The sequence below is a fragment of the Heliangelus exortis genome, chromosome Z (genome assembly GCF_036169615.1).
Source record: "Heliangelus exortis chromosome Z, bHelExo1.hap1, whole genome shotgun sequence".
Classification (NCBI taxonomy): Eukaryota; Metazoa; Chordata; class Aves; order Apodiformes; family Trochilidae; genus Heliangelus; species Heliangelus exortis.
The window spans coordinates 35,154,400-35,172,666 of NC_092454.1; the positions used below are offsets into that span (position 1 = coordinate 35,154,400).

The window sequence follows — 18,267 nt, forward strand, 5'->3', positions numbered from 1 at the left end:
AGACTGGATTTTTTGTAAAAGTCTTCCACTCATTAAGGAAATATCTAACTAGGCCCAAGACTTCATGTAATGGTTTGTCAAATGTCTTCGGTGAAAAGAAAAATCCTGTAGCACTTAAAAATAAATTAAATTTCATTTTCCACTGTCTCATGCTGAAAAACTGATTATCCAGATAAATGTGTTCTTTGCTTTTACTGGAAACGTACTGTGGATTTTCAACCTGTTTCAATGACATAACAATATGCCAGGTGACTGTTGACATAATAAGCTGGCTGGTTTGAAGATTTCTGTTTCTAAAGCTCCACTACATTACCATTAGAGATTACGAAGGTGGCATTCAGGCAGGGCAATAAAACTATGAAAGACCTTAAGATTAGAAAGAGTGGATTAAGATGGACAATTATTGCCTACAGTAAAATTCTACACTTGGCAACATTTCTGCAGCTGCAGCAAGTTTCTTGAGAAGAAAGGTTTGCTTGGCAATAGGGTTAAGATAAGTGATAATGTGTGGTTGCTTTTCTCATCCTCTCACATCCCAAGCAGGAAAACTTGTGGTATGTCGTGGTATGACATTTGTGTGTTTTACTAGGCATGTCACGTACCTGAGATTAAATCCTACCCCAGCTGAAGTGGGACCTGCTGAATTCATAGATCAAGATACGTACACAGATGGCATTCCTACAGTTAGGTCTGTACTCTTTGGTTTTATGGCCCAGGGGAATGAGATGTACATCAGCTTGATTTATGGTATTAAAGAAGACAGGGAAATGTGTGGGGCAGAGAAAAGGAGGCTGGGCTTATGGCTGTGCTGCAGCCACATTCAAGGGAAACAGTAAGAAGACAACCATCCTAGTGCTGTACCCCTTCCTCCTTACATGACCTGTTTTTCTCCTATGGCCTTCTGTGAGGTGTCTCACAGCTTGGGACAGAAATAATTCGGGAAATATGCTCCCCATCCCTATTGTTTCAAACACAGGGGCAAAATATGCCAGGCTTTGTTGAGTAATTTGCTTGCGGGAGTTTTGCTCAATTGAAGATTCAGAATTTGTCCTGGGGTTTGGCTGGCTAGTAGGGATAGAAACAACCAATATTCAAAAATTATTTAAAACCATGTGTGACCTTGTCTGCACCATCTGACCAGCTCAGCCGGAGCCCTGTGTGAACCACTTAAAAGACAAATGGTTTAGAACATGGCCTTTTACCTTTCTGTAGTATCTCAGCCTGTGACAGACCTTGAGTTGAACACTGACCTGGGATTTGTTTTTTCTCCCCACATTTTCTTGCCTTTCCCCAGTACAATTGACAGTATAAGAAAATAAACTGTGCAACCCTCTAATTTAAATGAAAGTATGTGATTTCTAAATAAAAATATCTACATATTTAAATGACAAATTGTGATAGATGTTCAGGTGTCTATCTACGTTCAGACATACCACAACTTATAAGAAACATGGGCACAATCAAGCTGCTGAGAAAAGGACATAAATAAAAACCCAAAATGTACTAAGTTTTACCAGATTAATCAAATGAATTAAATACCTCCATGCTTTTAGAGAAGAGTTGTATTGAAGTAACTGTCCATCACTTCAGGTAGGATATTTCTCTTCATAATTAAATGACATATTCTGACTGCAGAATTTTGATATGCAGATTGTATGTAGAAATTATCCCCAAATTCTTACCCACTTCTCCCTTTCATTAGACAAGTATTCCCTGGCTTTCCTGAGGAAAAAAAAATAATCTGAAAATAAAATAAAATAAATTATAAGATTGTTGATATGTTATGATGCAAGAGAATGTTTTTAGAAAAGGTGTCTGACTTCATGAGACTTCATTAATAATGGTTTACACAAGCAGTAGCTTTGGCTTTCTACAAATCCCCAAATACAATTCTTGTCTTCCAAAGACATCTCACAAGTGTAAACAGCACTGTTAAAAATGCTTTTATATTGAACAGCCTTCAGAAGACTAACCTTATATCTCTTTCATTTAAGTCCAAGCCCTTAATTCAAAACTAAAACACTGACACTTAACTGCTATCTGTCCATATGGGCAATATGAAAACATTTAATCCAATGTATAATTATGCTAAATGATATATAAGTACATCTGTACGCTTTTTGCTGCTCACTCTTGGCTTTTCATGCCATTGGTGAGATTTGCAAAGTATTTTATTGCAAAATTAATGATATTATGATTTCACTTATGTAATCTCATTCATTCCCAGAGTACTACTTACTGCCAGTTTTAGAGCATAGACATTCTCCTGAACTATGCTCTGGGGTCATATAATATCAAGAGTTTCTCCTGCATGGATGCTACTTGACTCAGACAGCTGAGCACCTGAGTATGCATAAGCACATTAACAGACAGTAAAGTTACAGCAGAAGATGTGGGAGGCTGAATAGAATATACCCTACTACCAATGGTTTAATTTATAATGGTAAATTGTGGATGTGCACATATTTTTAATTGCTTTTGAGCTCGGGGAGATAGATGGCAATAATTCTTGTGCAAACCACAAAACAGACAAACAAACAAACAAATATACCAAAAAAGAAGCCCCAAAAGAAAAAAAAAACATACCCCCCAAAACCTTCACAGCTATTCCCTCCATCCCCAAGCAATTTAGCATAGAACACTTCATCTCTACAGTACTCATTAGGCCTCTGTTTTCACAAAAAAATGTCCTTTTGGTGAATCTGGCTTCTCTGTCCTTAACAACAGGTATTACTCTCTAACACTTCATCATTTTTTCCTACTGCCAAATATTCAGATTTTTAGATAACCAGTGCATAGTTACTCTGCTATCTGTGTAGCCACCACATGATTTTCTGCAGTAAGTTTTTGGCATTTTAGAAGCAGTATCATACAAGTGAACTATCACAGGATGTATCTACTTCTTCTCGGTTTTACACTGGGTGACGCCACTGATAACAAGTAAACCACTGTATCAGGAAAGCCTATGCTGAACCATGGAATTTATTATTTAATATTTTGCAGGATGGATATGTTCTGTGAACTATCACAGTTGTCATCGCATATTTGCCCTTCAGGACATAAACTAAGACACTTGTATTCAAAGTAGTGGAAGGACATTAAGTTTAGAGTGAGAACTAAAACATAGAAGTGGATAGTGCTGGATGGCTGAGACATTTAATTATTTTCTTTTTATGCTCTGAGCAACTGTAATTGCTTACAATCATGCCTGAAGTCCAATGGTATTTTTTAAGGAAATTTCCACATTTGTTATGAATTGTGTCACACTGGTACTGAAATGTTCCCTCCCTGTGTAATTTCTTTCCCTCTTCCCAATACTACCCCTGTTCAAAACGTCTTTTTTTAATCTCTCCATTTCTCACTGGATCCTAACAGATATATTGAAAAATCCATTCCCTCAAGAATATGGGAGCCCAAAGCTTTTATGGCATGGGGAAAGTTGGAAACAGACCTAATGCCTCCATGCCACCAGTACTGGAAGAGCATCTTCACAGATGTTGCAGCTGTAGCATGCCAGCACATTACAGCATCTGCATTATGAAGAGACAGCAGGACAGCACAATCTGCTCTCATCTAGACTCCACCAGACTGAAATCTGAGGTCTGGATTGGAGGCTGGTATGAGAACAGCTCATATGGGGTTTATAACCTCAGTGCAGGCAGGAACTAAAATTCTGAAGAATTGAGAGGCAGAAATATTAGAGAAACAGCTGCCAAACTCCAGACAAGTTTCAGTTGAACCTAAGTCCTATTGGCTGACAGTCATGATTCTGCACACAATAGTTCTGCATCACATCTGTACTTAAAAGACTTCTCAAGGCTGTTTCTTTAATACACAGAGAACATACCAGGGAAAGTGACAAGGCTTCATGCACCTTTGGAGCAGAAAGCAGTTGCTGTTCCCAACCCTGAAATGTCAGTGCACTTGGAGCTCTCAGGTAATCCTTTCCTTTTTGAGATTAAACTTCCTTCATTCATTTCAACAAATACTGTGGATTTCCACGTGACCATTTTTGCCCATACTATTACCCCTGTGGTTTTAAGTCTAAAAATATTTGATAATCTGCATATAATTCTAAAATGTTATTGGCATCTTAGGGAAAAAATAAAATTAAAAAAAATTAATTAAAAAAATTTAAAATCTTCTATTCATGTCAAAATGCAATATATAAAGAACCATAACAGGCTGAAAAAAGTTTTAGGATTTTGCAAGTCAAGGAAAAATACTGTACTATGACTAGTCCACTGAACTGAAATGGTTAACTGTTCTTCTGTGACACCACCCCCTCCAGTTGTCCCGCCCCTTTTAGTTAACTCCCAACAAAGGAGATAAAACCCAGTATTCTTAACTTGCATAGCCTCACTGATAAAAAAACATGTTTTGCATACATATATCCCACACAACCTACATGTTCTCCATATGTGGCCCTGATCTGGTGAGGTCTGACACAGAGATACCCTGTTTTTTATGGAAGTATTGTCATTGACTTCAGAGGGACAATTTCCACAAGTAAACTTAAGTCATGTGTGTGATGACAGGATCAGGTAGCAGCTATGAGCATGTGTCCTTGCTAACTGTACAAAATAGCCACACATTGCTCTTTTTGCTATCATGTCTGGTGTTGGAGATCTCATTCTACAACAGACTGAAGTGTGATATACTGCCAAGTGGTCCTTATTAGGAAGGTCATTGACATTGTCAAGCACCTTTTGAAAGGTGACAGTGCTCTGAGAAAGTTATCAGGCCAGAGCCACAAAGTCTAAACCAATTTCTCTGACAATATTGTAAACAGGTAGTATCTCCGTCCCCTTTTTAGACTTAACAAAACAGAGGAGATTAAAGTTCTTCTGCACCTCTTTCTCCCCTGACATGCTTGTATACACTTCCCCTGTCCTTTGTCTTGAAGTACCCTGCAGAAGTAGTGAAGTTGTGAAAGAGCTACTTTAATTACAAGTACCAGAGTAATGAATTCAAGTACACTCATTTATCAAAAAGGGCTTCCCCATCTGTCTCTAAAGTGTGCTCAAAACTACCGTGTATTTGATAACATAAAGGCTGAGAATTTAACAATTTTTAGTTTTAAACACTTCATCTTGGTTAGTTGTTTGTAAGATTGTACAACTGCACTTTAACGGAAAGAGCAGATCTGGGTGTGTGCTTGTGTGTGCGTGCGTGTGTGTGTGTGGTCTCTTCCTAATTTATTTGCACTTCAACCCATTGGGATCAAGCTGCAATCCCTGTAGGCAAAAGAAGATTAGGGAAAGCAACTGACTGCTTTTTCCCAGACACAGAAGGGAAAGCGACTTCTCAAGTACCACAAGTTTTTCTGGCCACTGTACAAATTGTTCCTGTATATGGAGAGTTTCCAAAAGACCTAATTAGCAACTCGCTGCAAACATTTCTTTGCATTAGCTAATGATCCGGCTACACTTGTAAGCAAACAGTACCAACATATCTAATCAATGCAGAAAAACCAACAGAATGCCTATTAAACATCTGGATGTAATTTTCTAGTTAGACTTAGAACAAAATGAAAACATATGCAGGTCTCTTTGATCTATGCCTCAACAAAGAAATTGTCGATAAAAAAAAAAACCACACTGGCTAGTCACTGTGTCATTTTCATAAAGCCTGGTCGTTTCTTTTCAAATGTTCCCAGTTTAATTTTGTTGGTTTCCTGCAATCTCGAACTCTACCACATTGCATGAAACCACATGGGATCCTTTGGATCTGTCTGATTTATTTGAGGTTTTACTGCTGCACGATCTGCTACTGCCTTTTTTTTTTTTTTTTTTTTTTTTTTTTTTTTTTTTTTTTTTTTTTAATTCGACTCACGGAATTTTAAAGTGTGAGAGAATGGGGGAAGAGAATACAGACATGATAGTAAAATGATCTAGTGCAACTTTCCGAACATTCCTGCCTACAAGGAAAGGTACTAATTAAAAAGAAACCAAATTACAAAGAGGGTATGCAATGGCTATTAGCCAAAAGATAGCAAATAATTAGAAACGTAATTACTTTACCCTGCTCACATAATTTGCACTTCATAAATAAAGGAATAATTTAAAAGTGATACTGTTTTGCATGCCCTCACAATAATTACTATTATTGCATCTGTATAGTATACCACATCCACTGTATGACTCAGGTACTCTTTTTTCTCTATTTCACCTGTGTTGCCCTGCCTTAAAAAACCCAACAAAACTAAAATAGAACATACACACACCATGCACATAGACACAATTTTAAACATACTCTGTTTCTCTTTCAGTTGAAAATCCAATGAACCCTCAACATTAAACTTTGAAAGCAAAAAAATCTATTGAATTTTATAATTGCTTCTTCCACTGATCTGCTCTCACTGCAAGGTAGTAGAGCCGTGGGATAAATCACGGATCTGTTAAATTGTTTCCTACCTACCTCCAGCAAACTCCTATTGATTAATAAGCATATATAATATTATACACTAATATATTAATCACATAATCAATATTTTGTCATATGTGAATTATATGATTTTATTGCATGTGGGAAGCTAAAAAAAATATTGTTTGTAAACATTACTGTCAACAGTGAAGAAAAAAATTATAAATGCATAGTAAACAGAACATCATGCAATACATCATTTCCCTAAATAGCAGATGCTACATCTGAAAAACTTTGAGAATATTGAAACTACATTCTAGAACCAATACTGCCTCTTTTGTTTCAAAGCTCCAACTGTTTCTAGCGTGAGTTTTCAGGACATAGTCAATGCAGGATTAGGCCCTTTGAGGTAGGAACACTACATTAAAATGCTTACAGTGGAAACAAATTGATTTCAGACAGCAAAGTCAAATGGATGATTAAACAACAGTTAGGGGATGTTATATACTGAAGGCAATCTACTGTATTTTTAAACCATGCAATGGAGGTTTAAACAGAATTATTTTTAATCCAGTTTGAGAACTGTGTAGAGCATGTACAGTATTGTGGCACAGTGGCTTTGTATAAATTACTACCTTGAGCTGAATGCAGCTTTCTGCAACACAACCGTATTTTGGCCTGTCTTTCAGTGGTGTAAATAGTGAATGTTGCCATGGAATGAGGATACTCAGTTTTCTGAGCTACTAGGTACACACACAAGTACATAATAATAGACAGCATTTTATGGTATCTTTCATCTAAAGATCTAAGCACACTATAAGCATTAATTAATTAAGCTTTTTAAGGTCATGAATGGAGCAGTGAATCGGTTTGTCCAAGACTACAAGGAAAGAGCTGGGAACAGAACACAAGACTTTTCAGCTTTACGTAAGTATGTGGAACACCAGACAAGTTTACATTCCTGTTCTGAGAATCCCAATCTATCAAAGGTCACTATTAAGGGCATTTTGCTTTCTGTTTAAAAAAAACATTTAAAGTCCTCACATTTATTTCTGGAGTCACAAAGACATATGCACCTGTTTGTTATACATAGGGATAGGAATACACGCATGTGTGCCAGACTGCATGGGGCTTTGGGCAACCTGGTCTTGTGGGAGGGGTCCCTGCCCATGCAAGGAAGTTGGAGTTAGCTGATCTTTAAAGTCTATTCCCAAACCATTCTATGATTCAATGATTCTACACATGTATAGGTACAGACACCTCTAAGTACAGACACTATTGCATGTACACATATATATACACAGACACATACAAGCAGACATACATGCATCTGTTTTCAGTGTCAAAATTTTGTAGTTCCAGAATGAAATCCAAATTTCATTGGAGGAGACTGAGGGAGTTTATTTACCCTTTTCTTTTGTTGTTTCTATGTAAAATTGGGAATAACGCAGCATGGAAATCCACACCACAAATAAAGCTGCATCTTGGTATTTGCAACGTAACACATTTCCCACCAAATTTTGAATGTAGACTGCTCTTACTTTAGGACACAAGATGAAGCACAGTACAATTACTTATAAGTGTATCTAGTAAAAAATAATGGGGAATTGCAAGAAAATGCAAATTATAAAATTATCCTTAGTGTTTAAATGATACAATACAAATTCTAAAGGCCTCTTTTTAGGTAGTATACATAAATTTGTCTTAAAGCATTTTTTAAAGTCTGAAGGCACCAGTATTTAACACTTTAATGTATAATTATGCTATGAATAAGGTGGTTGTTAATAGAGGATATGTTTCGAAGTGTACTTCCCACTGCAAGCCGTGTCACCAGAATCTGTGGAATTTGACCCACATCTGCCTTAAGTGGGCCTGTACACAACTTACAACAGCAAACTTCTTGGCAGCTTTCCCCTAGCAGACCCCTTTTTAAAAAAAAAGGAGCCAATTTAGTCTAAAGGAAAACTTCCCTCTGATCAGAGCATTGCTCTAAAAAGCACTTATTCAGCTTGGGGTGCAAGGCTGAGCAGCGCCTCACCCAAGCCCGTGGGAGCAGCCCCTCTACACTCAGTAACCATACCCTCGCCAGCTGCTGCAGCTAGACTTTTTCATCTCAGATTTTCAAATGATCATGATTCACAGATAAAATTGGATTAGTAAGGCTCTGAGGTCTCAACTAGGCAGGCATTGGTCTCTTCTGCAAAGTTAAGAGCAACAGAACGAGAAAATGGCCTCCAGTTGTGCTAAGGGAGGTTTAGATTGGGTTTTAGGAAAATATTCTTCACTGAAAGGTTCATCAAGCACTGATACACGGCTACCCAGGGAAGTAGTGGATACCTGCACTATCCCTGGAGGTATTTAAAAGATGCATAGATGTGGTGCTTAGGGGCTTGGGTTAGTAGTAGCCTAGACAGTGCTGGAATAATGGTCAGACTTGACGATCTTAAAGGTCTTTCCCAATCAAAACGATTCCACGGTTCAGTGATACCGGAGCAATGGAAACAAGTGTGAGTTTTAATCCTTCTCTACGGTATTTTCTGCATATCTGAGAGCAGTGCCAGCTGGTGCTCTAGCACACACCAGGCCACACAATTTAGACGTGAGAGATGCCGTATATGCCTGCCCGCGTTACGATGCCGATTCTCGGGACGATCCCGATAGCCTCTTCCCTTAGCGCCCCGGAGCAGGACTGCTGGGGGGACGGCTTCTCCGCAGGGCCGGGGCAGCGGCGGCCGAGAGACAGCAGCTGCGGCCAGCACCCCTCGACACAATCCCTCCGTGCACTTCCAGGGGGGTGTCCTGCCCCTCTCCTTGCAGCACTCGAGGGACCCTGCGCCTGGCGGAAGGTGCGGAGCAACTTCTAGCCACGGCCACCGGCGGCGACAGCAGCGCTGGGGGGAGAAACACAGCGCGCTCAGGCAAGTGGACCGGGACCCCGGGCAGCTCCGCGTGGCTCCCGCGCAGCACGGCTCCACGTCGCCTGTGGGCCCGAACGGCCCGGTTCCGTACGGACCGGTTCCGTACAGCCCCACCCCGCTGCGGCGGTACCTGCCACGGCTGCGGGCACGCGCGTCCCCTGCACGCACAGGGCTGGCGGGAAGCCCCGCCCCCTTCCCCCCGGTCCCGTCCCCCCCGCCCCCCCCCCCCGTCCGTCCGTCTGTCCCTCCGTCCGTCCGCCCGCCAGCCCCACGTTACTTTGATTGACAGCTCAGCCTCTCCACTCTCCTTCCCACCGACCTTCCCCTCCTCCCCTCGGCTCCGAGCGCTTCGCGCCCGCCTATTGGGTGGCGCGGAGGGCTCCTGCCGCGCCGCCAGAAACGGTTCCCAGCGAAAGGATGAGAGGCGGCGGGACCCGGGCCCTCGCCATTGGTTCGCGGAGCCTGGCCGCGTCACGGCCCCACGTTGGTGTCGGAGGTGGTGATTGGGCGTCGGCGTCTGCGGCCTCCCTCCCGCGAGGCGGCGTGGCGGGGCCGGGCGGGTGGTTCGCTGAGCGGAGTGTGAAACCGCGTGCTAATGTAAGCGGGGCGGGCGGGCGGGAGAACTCGCGCGTCCCGCTCCGCCTGGGCCGCGCACCCGTCCCGCCGCGCGCCTCCCGCCGCGCCGCCTCGGCCGCCGCGGAAGCGAGGGGAGGGGGGGGGGGGAAGCGAAAGGGTCCCCGGGGGCGTCTCCGGCCGCTCGGGTCCGGATTTTTCAGCCGGAGAGAACTTTGTATCCCCGGCCGGCGAGGAGCGGTGGGGCGGCGAGCAGGAGAGGGAGGATGACGATGCTGCTACCGCCGGCGCTGCCGCGATGTTTTGCGCTTGGGGGGCTCTTGTGAGACGCGCAGCTCCCCGATGCGCTCCTGCCCGGAGGAGGCTGCAACCAAACTCTGGCACGAAGGAGCTTCCAGTCTGATTTAGGCGTGATACGGACGATTTCGTCTTTTTTGTAACATTTTTTTTTCCGTGTGTGTGTGTTTTTATGGGTTTCGGTTGGTTGATTGGTGGGGTTTTTTTCCCCGACCCGACGGGGCAGGCGGCTTGGCTGGTCGGGCCAGCGGGCAGTTTGAGAGGTTTTGTTTTCCTTTTGTCCGAGGAACCTTTCTGCAACTAACGGAAGAGTCTCCGCTGCGTGTGTGGTTCCCCCTCTGCCCTCCTGCGTTTCGTGCATGTGCTACTGGAGCTGCTCCGATCGGGGCCGGCTGTGCGGATTCCCCCCCCTCCTCCCCCCCCGCCCCTTCATTCTCCTCCCGCCTTCTTCTCTTGTTCTTCGCTCCGTGTCTTGCCGATGACCTGGCCCCTCCGCCGACGCCTGGGAGAAGCGCAGCCCTCCCTGGAGACTTTCTTTCGCTCCCCGGGCTTACGACGGTCCCGCTGCTGACACCGCGTCCCGCTCTCTCGGCTGGATTTTCCCCTCTAGGCAAAAGGCAGAAGTAGGGAGAGGAGTCGGCTCCGCCCGGGGTTTCCGGCCTTATGATTGCATCGGCAACTTGAGAGCCCTAGAGGGGGATTATTCGCGGCCGCGCCTCGCACTTTTCCCCCTCTCTCCCCCAAATACTCCCATCGGGTCTCGTCCCGTCCCGCCACGCCCGGGCGCCCTGGGCGCCTCCGAAGGAGTGCGGACCGGTGGTGACCGTCCCGAGCGTGGCCCGTCCGCCTGTCCCGGGCAACCCTAGCTCTCCCCGGCACAGCAGCAACAAAGGACTCCGCTGTCGGAGGATGTCCCCGCAGCGGGGGCACTGAGCCGCGCCTCGGCCCCGCTCCTGCTCTCGGCGGCGGAGGGAAAGCAGCCGGCGGGTGTCGTCGCTCCTGTCCCCTCGGCGCCCCGAGTGTGAAGCCGGGACAGGGCGAGGGGCTCTCTGCGAGAACCGCGCTGCGACGGAGCCCCGCCGAGGCCGGAGCCATGTTCCCTCAAAGCCGGCACCCCGTAAGTAAAGCCCGAGTCACCGCTCCGCAGGGGTGGGGGTGGGGGCTGGGCGCTCCGGGCGGCACCCACGGCTCCTCCACTCGGCTGAATGGGGGAAGCGGGCGGGCGCGCGCTTTCTCAAGTTCTCCCCCGGGAGTAGCGGCCCATCCTGCCTGCCGGCGCAGCCCGGGAGGGAACGTGCACCCTCCCCTCTTCCGACCCCTTTTGTTTCGTGGGATACTTCATTGCCATAGGAATGACGGCCGGGGGGTCGCCGCTGCGTCGGGCAGCGTCCCCTTCCACGCGGAGCGCGGCGTCCGGGCCGGGGTAGGTCGTGCCCCCGAGGCGGGAGTCGGCAGGGAGGAGTCGGCACGCCCCGCTTTTGGGTAGACAGCGGCGGCTGGAGCGGGTGGGTCGGGGCAGGAGAGCGATCAGCCTCGCCCCTCGCAGATGAGGGACGGGAAGGTGGGTAACAAGTGCGCAGCCCCTCGGGGCGGGGGCGGGCCGGGCCGGGCTGGGCTAAGGTAGGCTAGGCGCTCCCTACATGCCGATATCCCCGCTGCCCGGCCGAGGCAGGCAGTGCCGCCCCCGCTCCCCGCGACGTGGGGCGGCCGCACTGTGTCTGAACGTGCCTCTCTCTCCTGTGCCGGCTGCCGCCGCACCAGACCCCGCACCAGGCTGCGGGCCAGCCTTTCAAATTCACCATCCCGGAGTCGCTGGATCGCATCAAGGAGGAGTTCCAGTTCCTCCAGGCGCAGTACCACAGGTGAGCGCCGGCGGGCCACCTCGGGGCCGGGGGTCGTTGCCCCGTCCCCGGCCGGACGCGGGGGGCTGCACTGAACGGCGGCGTCCAGGCGGTGGCGTGCGGCGTCGAGGCTGAGCCCCGCCGCGGAGCTCGGCCGACTTAGTACGGGGCAGCACGGGCAGCCCCGGACCCCATCCCCCCTGGCGGGGGATGCGCGGAGGACGGAGCACGCAGAAGGAGGCAGCCCTGCTCCGTGCGAGTCCTCCTGCCTATGCGCACCTGCGGGTGGCAGTGTCGAAGCTGGAGCGGCTCGGCAGTTTATGCATTAAAAAAAAAAACCACAAAAAACTCACCCCAATTCAACTTTATTAGGTGTCCTTATGCGGAGGATTTTTTAAAATGATACCGAGAAAAGACCTGCGCAAATTCTGTAGCACAACACTTAAGGGAGGCTAGTTGTCATTCTTTGTCATGTCATTTGCATGTGATTAGTGTAATATTCACGTGCTGTGCTTAACGAGCAAAAAAGATTGTTAAAACGCACAGTTTTCGGAGTACTAACACAAAGTTGACGTGAACGTTACTGAAGCTGCGGCGTGCGTTTCCGTTGATAATGCCGCCCTTTGGACGTTCTTGTTGCGTTTGTGTTTGCCGCAAAGAGTTGCGTTATGGGTTCTTGTGTACACAGGACTACTGGTGCTAAGGGGCCTTAATCTTCCTTAATTTTGTACTAAAGTTTCAACTGCCAGATCTGGATAGCCATAAAAGCTTTTCAGGTTTCCCAGTTCCAAGTCTTCGTTTTGATTAGGCTTCCTCTTTCCTACCGACGGTACTTTAGTTGTAGACCACCAATCTAAAATCATTAACTTCTTGATGCCATTTATTACTTCAGAACTATAAATATTTGTATTGCAGATATAAGTGAGAAATTCTGGTTTACATACTAACTGTTCCCTATGACGGCCTTAAAAAAAAAAAAACAAAACAAAACAACAAAAAACACCAGTTTGCCAGAGAACAAAGAGAATGTGGAAGCACCTCTCAATGAAAGTAGTCAAAATTATACCATTTCTAGAGAAATGCAAGTGCCAAATGCAAAATATTTTCATTTACAAAAACAGGAAACAAACTTCCTAGTAAATGATAGGGAAAGTTTGCTATGGGCAAGATAACATCAGCTAGAGCGTATTTCAGGCTCAGAATTACAGACATACTCTCAATTGTTAAAGTTAGTTATGTTACCTGGCATTAGTTTACTAAGTGTCATCTACAAGGAAATACATCCATTTTACTATTGAGTGGCATTTCAAAGAGGAATTCAGATCTTGCAAGTTGTAGCACTTCATGGCAGTACTTTGTAAAAGCATGAAGACTGGGTATGCTTGAATACTGGAGACAGTTATAATTCAATACAGCACCGATAAAATACCAGTTAAATTTACTCTTCAGCCTTTGTATGTAGGGTATGAATTAAGTTTTCTTTCTGCATTTGCATGTTAGTTTTTGAGGGTTTTTTTAATTAGCTGCTTCTGTCAAAATACATATTAAGTGGTTAGATGTCAAAAAAAAAAATGACACAACAGTTAAATTAAAGTGTGATCTATTTTGTAGCCTTAAATTGGAATGTGAGAAACTGGCAAGCGAAAAGACAGAAATGCAGAGGCACTATGTTATGGTAAGTATACTTGGTTTTAATTTGTTTCAGCAAATACTCCTTACACAATGTAAGCCAGCATAAGAAAGTAATATGTACTCCTTTATTTGCAGTACTATGAAATGTCCTATGGATTAAACATTGAAATGCACAAACAGGTAAGGCATTTTGTTTTCTAAACCACAGAATCTGCAGTCTCTCTAGTGTATTTGAGTGTAGCCATTCTTTTTATGTTTGGATGACTGTGTTATGTGTCTGAATCAATATGCTGATTTGTAGATGTGGTTAGTATACCTTTGTCTACCTGCTGTCAAATGAGGTGTAGATTAGGTTGAGTGACAAACATTTCTTGTCATTGGTCCTGAAAGATGTTGGCAAAAATGGGAAAGTTCATGTGTCTGTAATTTTGAAAGCGTAATTTGGTGCTTTACCTGGTTTTATTTTGGTAGTGGTAGAGTTTGATATCTAGAACTGGTGTTCCTCATGCATAAGGTATGGAGTGATAGTTGCTCAAATCTTTGCCATTTAAAGGAATGAGAAGATTAGTGACTTGGAAAGATCTGGTTATGACTATGAGCTTGCAAGTTCCCATAAAATTCACACTTATGGCCACTGTAATGATGAATAAAAAGAGTATTGTACTGGAACAAGACACTAAGGACCTCGTAAGAGAAGAAAAGCTAAATGATTGCTCAGCCCAGAGGACCCTCGATTGAGTAGTCATTGTCTGCCAAATAAAGCATTAGTGGCAGGGTGTAAGTATTCTGTAGATATGCTGACATACACTTTTTCATCAAGATGCTGGTACAATAAGTCTTTCAGAAATCGATGGCCTCTTAAAAAAAATTATCATTAGAAGAAGTTGCACAGTTGGACACATTTCAAAGTGCAACAATACAATTCTTTCTTGATGTGTATGTGCTATTTCATCTAAAACTCTTGTTTCATTAAATTAAAGAGCATGGCTGACCGGCTAGGGCACAGCGAAGAAATTGATTAGTTCAGGCTTTGGATTTTCAGTATATTCAAAGACATTCATTAAGCTAGTGGATTGCAGAGTTGAATTTTGTTTTTGTAACTCTGAACTCTTTGATTATTTTGTTTGTTTTGTTTTCCCCTAAAAATATTATATTCAATAAGGGGATACTGTAATTCCACAATAACTTCCGTCTGCAAAGCTGGGTATTCTCCTCGATTGTTTGAATTAAAAATTCCAGTAAAAGGAGAAACAATATGGCAGCTTTGTTTTTTTGGTTTGGGTTTTTTTTTTTTTTGTTTGTTTGTTTGTTTTGGTTTGGTTTTGTTGTTGTTCTTGTTGGTTTGGTTTTTTTTAATAGTACACAGAATGGGTAGATGAAATTACTAGAGCAGTGATTGACTTGGTTCTGTACTGTAGCTGCATTAGTCTCTTTGTGTCTTGTGTTGTTGAAGGATGTTAGCTTTTCTGTGAGGTGACTTTTTTAGACTTTGCAATTTGGAGAGTTCTTTTCCTCTCCTAAACTTTCTGGCACACTGTAACCTATGAGGAATCCGTCAACTCTGCAGGTTCCTCCTTTGGTGTGGAAATGGATGTTGTTTTCAGGAGATATTAAAAAGAAAGAATGTGTGACTTGAGTAAATGTAGTAGAAATGAACTTTAAGTAAAATCAATTAAGCTTGCAAGATTAAAAAGACTGTTAGAACTGAGGTTTGCACTTTGACCTTAACATCTGTGTATTGCAAAGGCTTAATGTTTTTTAAGTACAGCAGCTATAACTACATACCACGTAGGCAGTGATACTTTAGGAGGTTTTAAGAATCATGACACGATTCACCGTGTGGGTTCTAGCTGGAGAGAGTGGAGCACGCTTGCTCTGTGTGTGCTGTTAAAAAACAAGAATAAGCTTTTGAAGGAATAAATGCATTTCCCTGAGTGAGTCTCAGGTACTGTGCTTTTACACGTTAACTAATTTTAATTTCTGTTAAAAGTTGCACCTTTATATTAAAAACTCTCCATTTAGATGCCTGCAATGAAGATGCTCAATGGTGTTACAGTTCAGTATGTAGGTGGTCTTGGATGACAGGAAACCAAGCAGCCAACAAACAAAAACTACCAGTGGCATTCATCTGAATTTCCACTGCTGACGATAAGTTCTGAGGAGGCTTTTGGTAGATAGTAATCATAATTCTTATTAAAACTGGTGATGTCTAGCCCCAAGGGGGTGTAGCCAGGCTCAAATTGATGCTTTTTGCTGGCTGATCACCAGCATGGCCTAAGTGCTCATTATGTTGTAGAGAGGGCCTTTGGAGCTCTCATTACTTTTGAAAGGAATTCTCTCTAGGGGAAAACTGGGCATTAGCTAGACTCCTGACAGGCTGAAATTATTCCTGCTCCATGGCTTCTAACCAAATGCTAGCAAGGCATCATCAGGGGACATGAAAAATTGTCATTTCTGACAATATCTTTGTTACTGAAAAATGCAGTGGTGGGAAAACTTTCCACTGAACAAGCTTTAACATGTTTAACGCCTGCCTCCTGTATGGATGCTCTCTCACTCTGTGTGAAGTCCGTCTGAATGTTTGGGCTGTTGATTGAAAACCAAAAAAACTACAGTGCAACAGTGTTTCTTCATGTGGTGTGGTATGTACCTCACTGTTTACGCAGGGTCACTTGGATAAGAGGGAGTAGTTGCAGTTTTCTTGAGTATGAAAGGGTTGACTTCTTGTACTGATACAGTTGCATCAGCAGTTCCCTTTTCATTTAATTTAGTAACCTGTTGTGTTTTGAGTAAAACAAAGTTAGTCAGGACTTAGATGTTGCTACAAACAGACTTAATTGAGGTGAGATTTCCATACGCAAACAGTTGTAGTGCAGAGCTTTCCACTTCAATGCATTGCCTTTGAGTCCAGAAACAGGCATGGTAGGGCTTCCTTCACAGCTTCATCTTTGGCACTTAGCAGTGTTTAATTGCATCACTCTGTGCTTAAATCAAGGTACTGCTGCTGCATGTAAACCTGCTGGCTGAAAAGTAGTTGGCGTATTGGCATAATTGTGGCTGGTGTGGATTTTTTGTTAATATTTTTATTTTTTTATTTATTTTTTTCTCCTCATTTCTCCGTGGGTTTTTAAATTACATATTTTTTTAAGAATTTCAGGTCTTAGTTCTAAAGAGGATGATAGCGTGCAGAGTTTTATGGTGTTTTCAGATAAATTATTGTAAGGTGAATGGTTAAAATTTTTTGCATACCTGAAACAGAAATGAACATCTGAGGATAGCCTTAGGATAGATGCGCTTTGTTCAGATGTTAGTTTTGTATGCATCAAGAAGACAAAATGAATAAGCACATTTCGTGTGGAGTTAGGTTTTTCTTCTGTGTTTTGCTGTCCAAGTCAGATTTTCCCACTGTGACATCCGTGGCTGGCAAAGCAGATGCATCAAGTGCTAATTCTGAGATACAGAACTGATAGGGTGTTAAAATCCCACTGTACTTAAAGGGTTGCTGCCCTTGGCTATCAGAGCAGTGCCTCTCTCTTTTCACGAGATCTGTCTGTCATCTTATGTCATAAGTCAGAAGATAAGACTTCCTGTGTGTTTAATGTCTAGATTGTTTAGGTGCAAGATTAGCTTTTGTTCCATGGCATACAGCCAAAGAAAGAAAAATTCATCACTGCTGAACTAACTGACAGACTATATAAACAACTACAGTATGTAGGTTTCTGCTATCCCAAGGGTGACAGCTAGGTTTCCTTCTCTTTGGGTGGGTTCTTATGGTCACTGTGACCTGCCTGGAGGTAGACCTGTCATTCACTACCATGCCTCCTGTAGCAAAGTATATAAACTCCCAAACTGCATTATGTTAACCAGCTGTACAAGAGTTAAATGTCTGCTTTAACTTGAACTGTTTTGTTGAATAATTTTTAATGCTTTATGGCAAAGGACAGAATTTCCTACTGATATCATTAGAATATCAGATTTCATGAGTGGGCTAAATAGAAGGGAATTAAAGAGCTTAGCTAGTTTGCTGCACCTCCTGAGCAGGATGGCCGTGCTGTTGAAAGAGATTTGAAGACAAATTAGTTTTTTTTTTCTTCTTTTCCTACCTGCATTTTAATTATAGGAATGAAAAACTTAAGGTTTTTAGTTTGCAGTGAGTGTTTCATGAGCATTTTATTATTGGCACTGTCACAAAAGATATGCAAGACTTTTTTTTATTGAGGAAAAAAATGGTAGGGTTGATTTGGATGTAATATTTTCCACTCAAGAAGTTGTACCTATTCTGCAAATACTTGTTTTCTGAATAAGTATGGCTGTGTCACCAGTGCACCCATTTTTCAAACCAAGTGGAGTTGTCAGTTTGACCAGAGGGGAAGGACCAGTGTAATGGCCTCAACTTTCTATACTTTTGAGCCACATTCAAGCTCACCAGCAGGGAGAGTGAAGGAATTACCTGACAGATTCAGGGCACCATGTGAAATACATCTCCATGCAACTTTTTGATAACCGTATTGTCAGATACCATCTGATATGTCAACTCCATATGCAACTTAATCTAAAAGTGTGTCACAGTGGAAACCCTGTACATATGTTGTATACTACTTTAACATCTTGCATTTTAGACCTGGTCTACCAGAGTTCGG

General features: G+C 43.4%; 1 protein-coding gene across 10 annotated transcripts in view; it reads left to right on the forward strand.

The window, feature by feature from the left end:
• The first annotated feature begins 9,955 nt into the window (after positions 1-9,955).
• LOC139790351 (transducin-like enhancer protein 1) overlaps positions 9,956-18,267 on the forward strand; it is a 76,126-nt gene continuing 67,814 nt past the window's right edge. For 3 of the 10 annotated variants that reach the window (XM_071732077.1, XM_071732072.1, XM_071732080.1), the window contains exons 1-4: positions 9,956-11,271; positions 11,916-12,016; positions 13,607-13,670; positions 13,763-13,807. In XM_071732077.1, the coding sequence (XP_071588178.1) occupies positions 11,248-11,271; positions 11,916-12,016; positions 13,607-13,670; positions 13,763-13,807 (234 nt within the window). In that variant the 5' untranslated portion in view covers positions 9,956-11,247. Of the gene's footprint in view, positions 11,272-11,597; positions 11,716-11,915; positions 12,017-13,606; positions 13,671-13,762; positions 13,808-18,267 lie in introns of those variants that run through there. The other 7 variants (XM_071732071.1, XM_071732078.1, XM_071732076.1 and 4 more) reach the window with 5 other exon arrangements.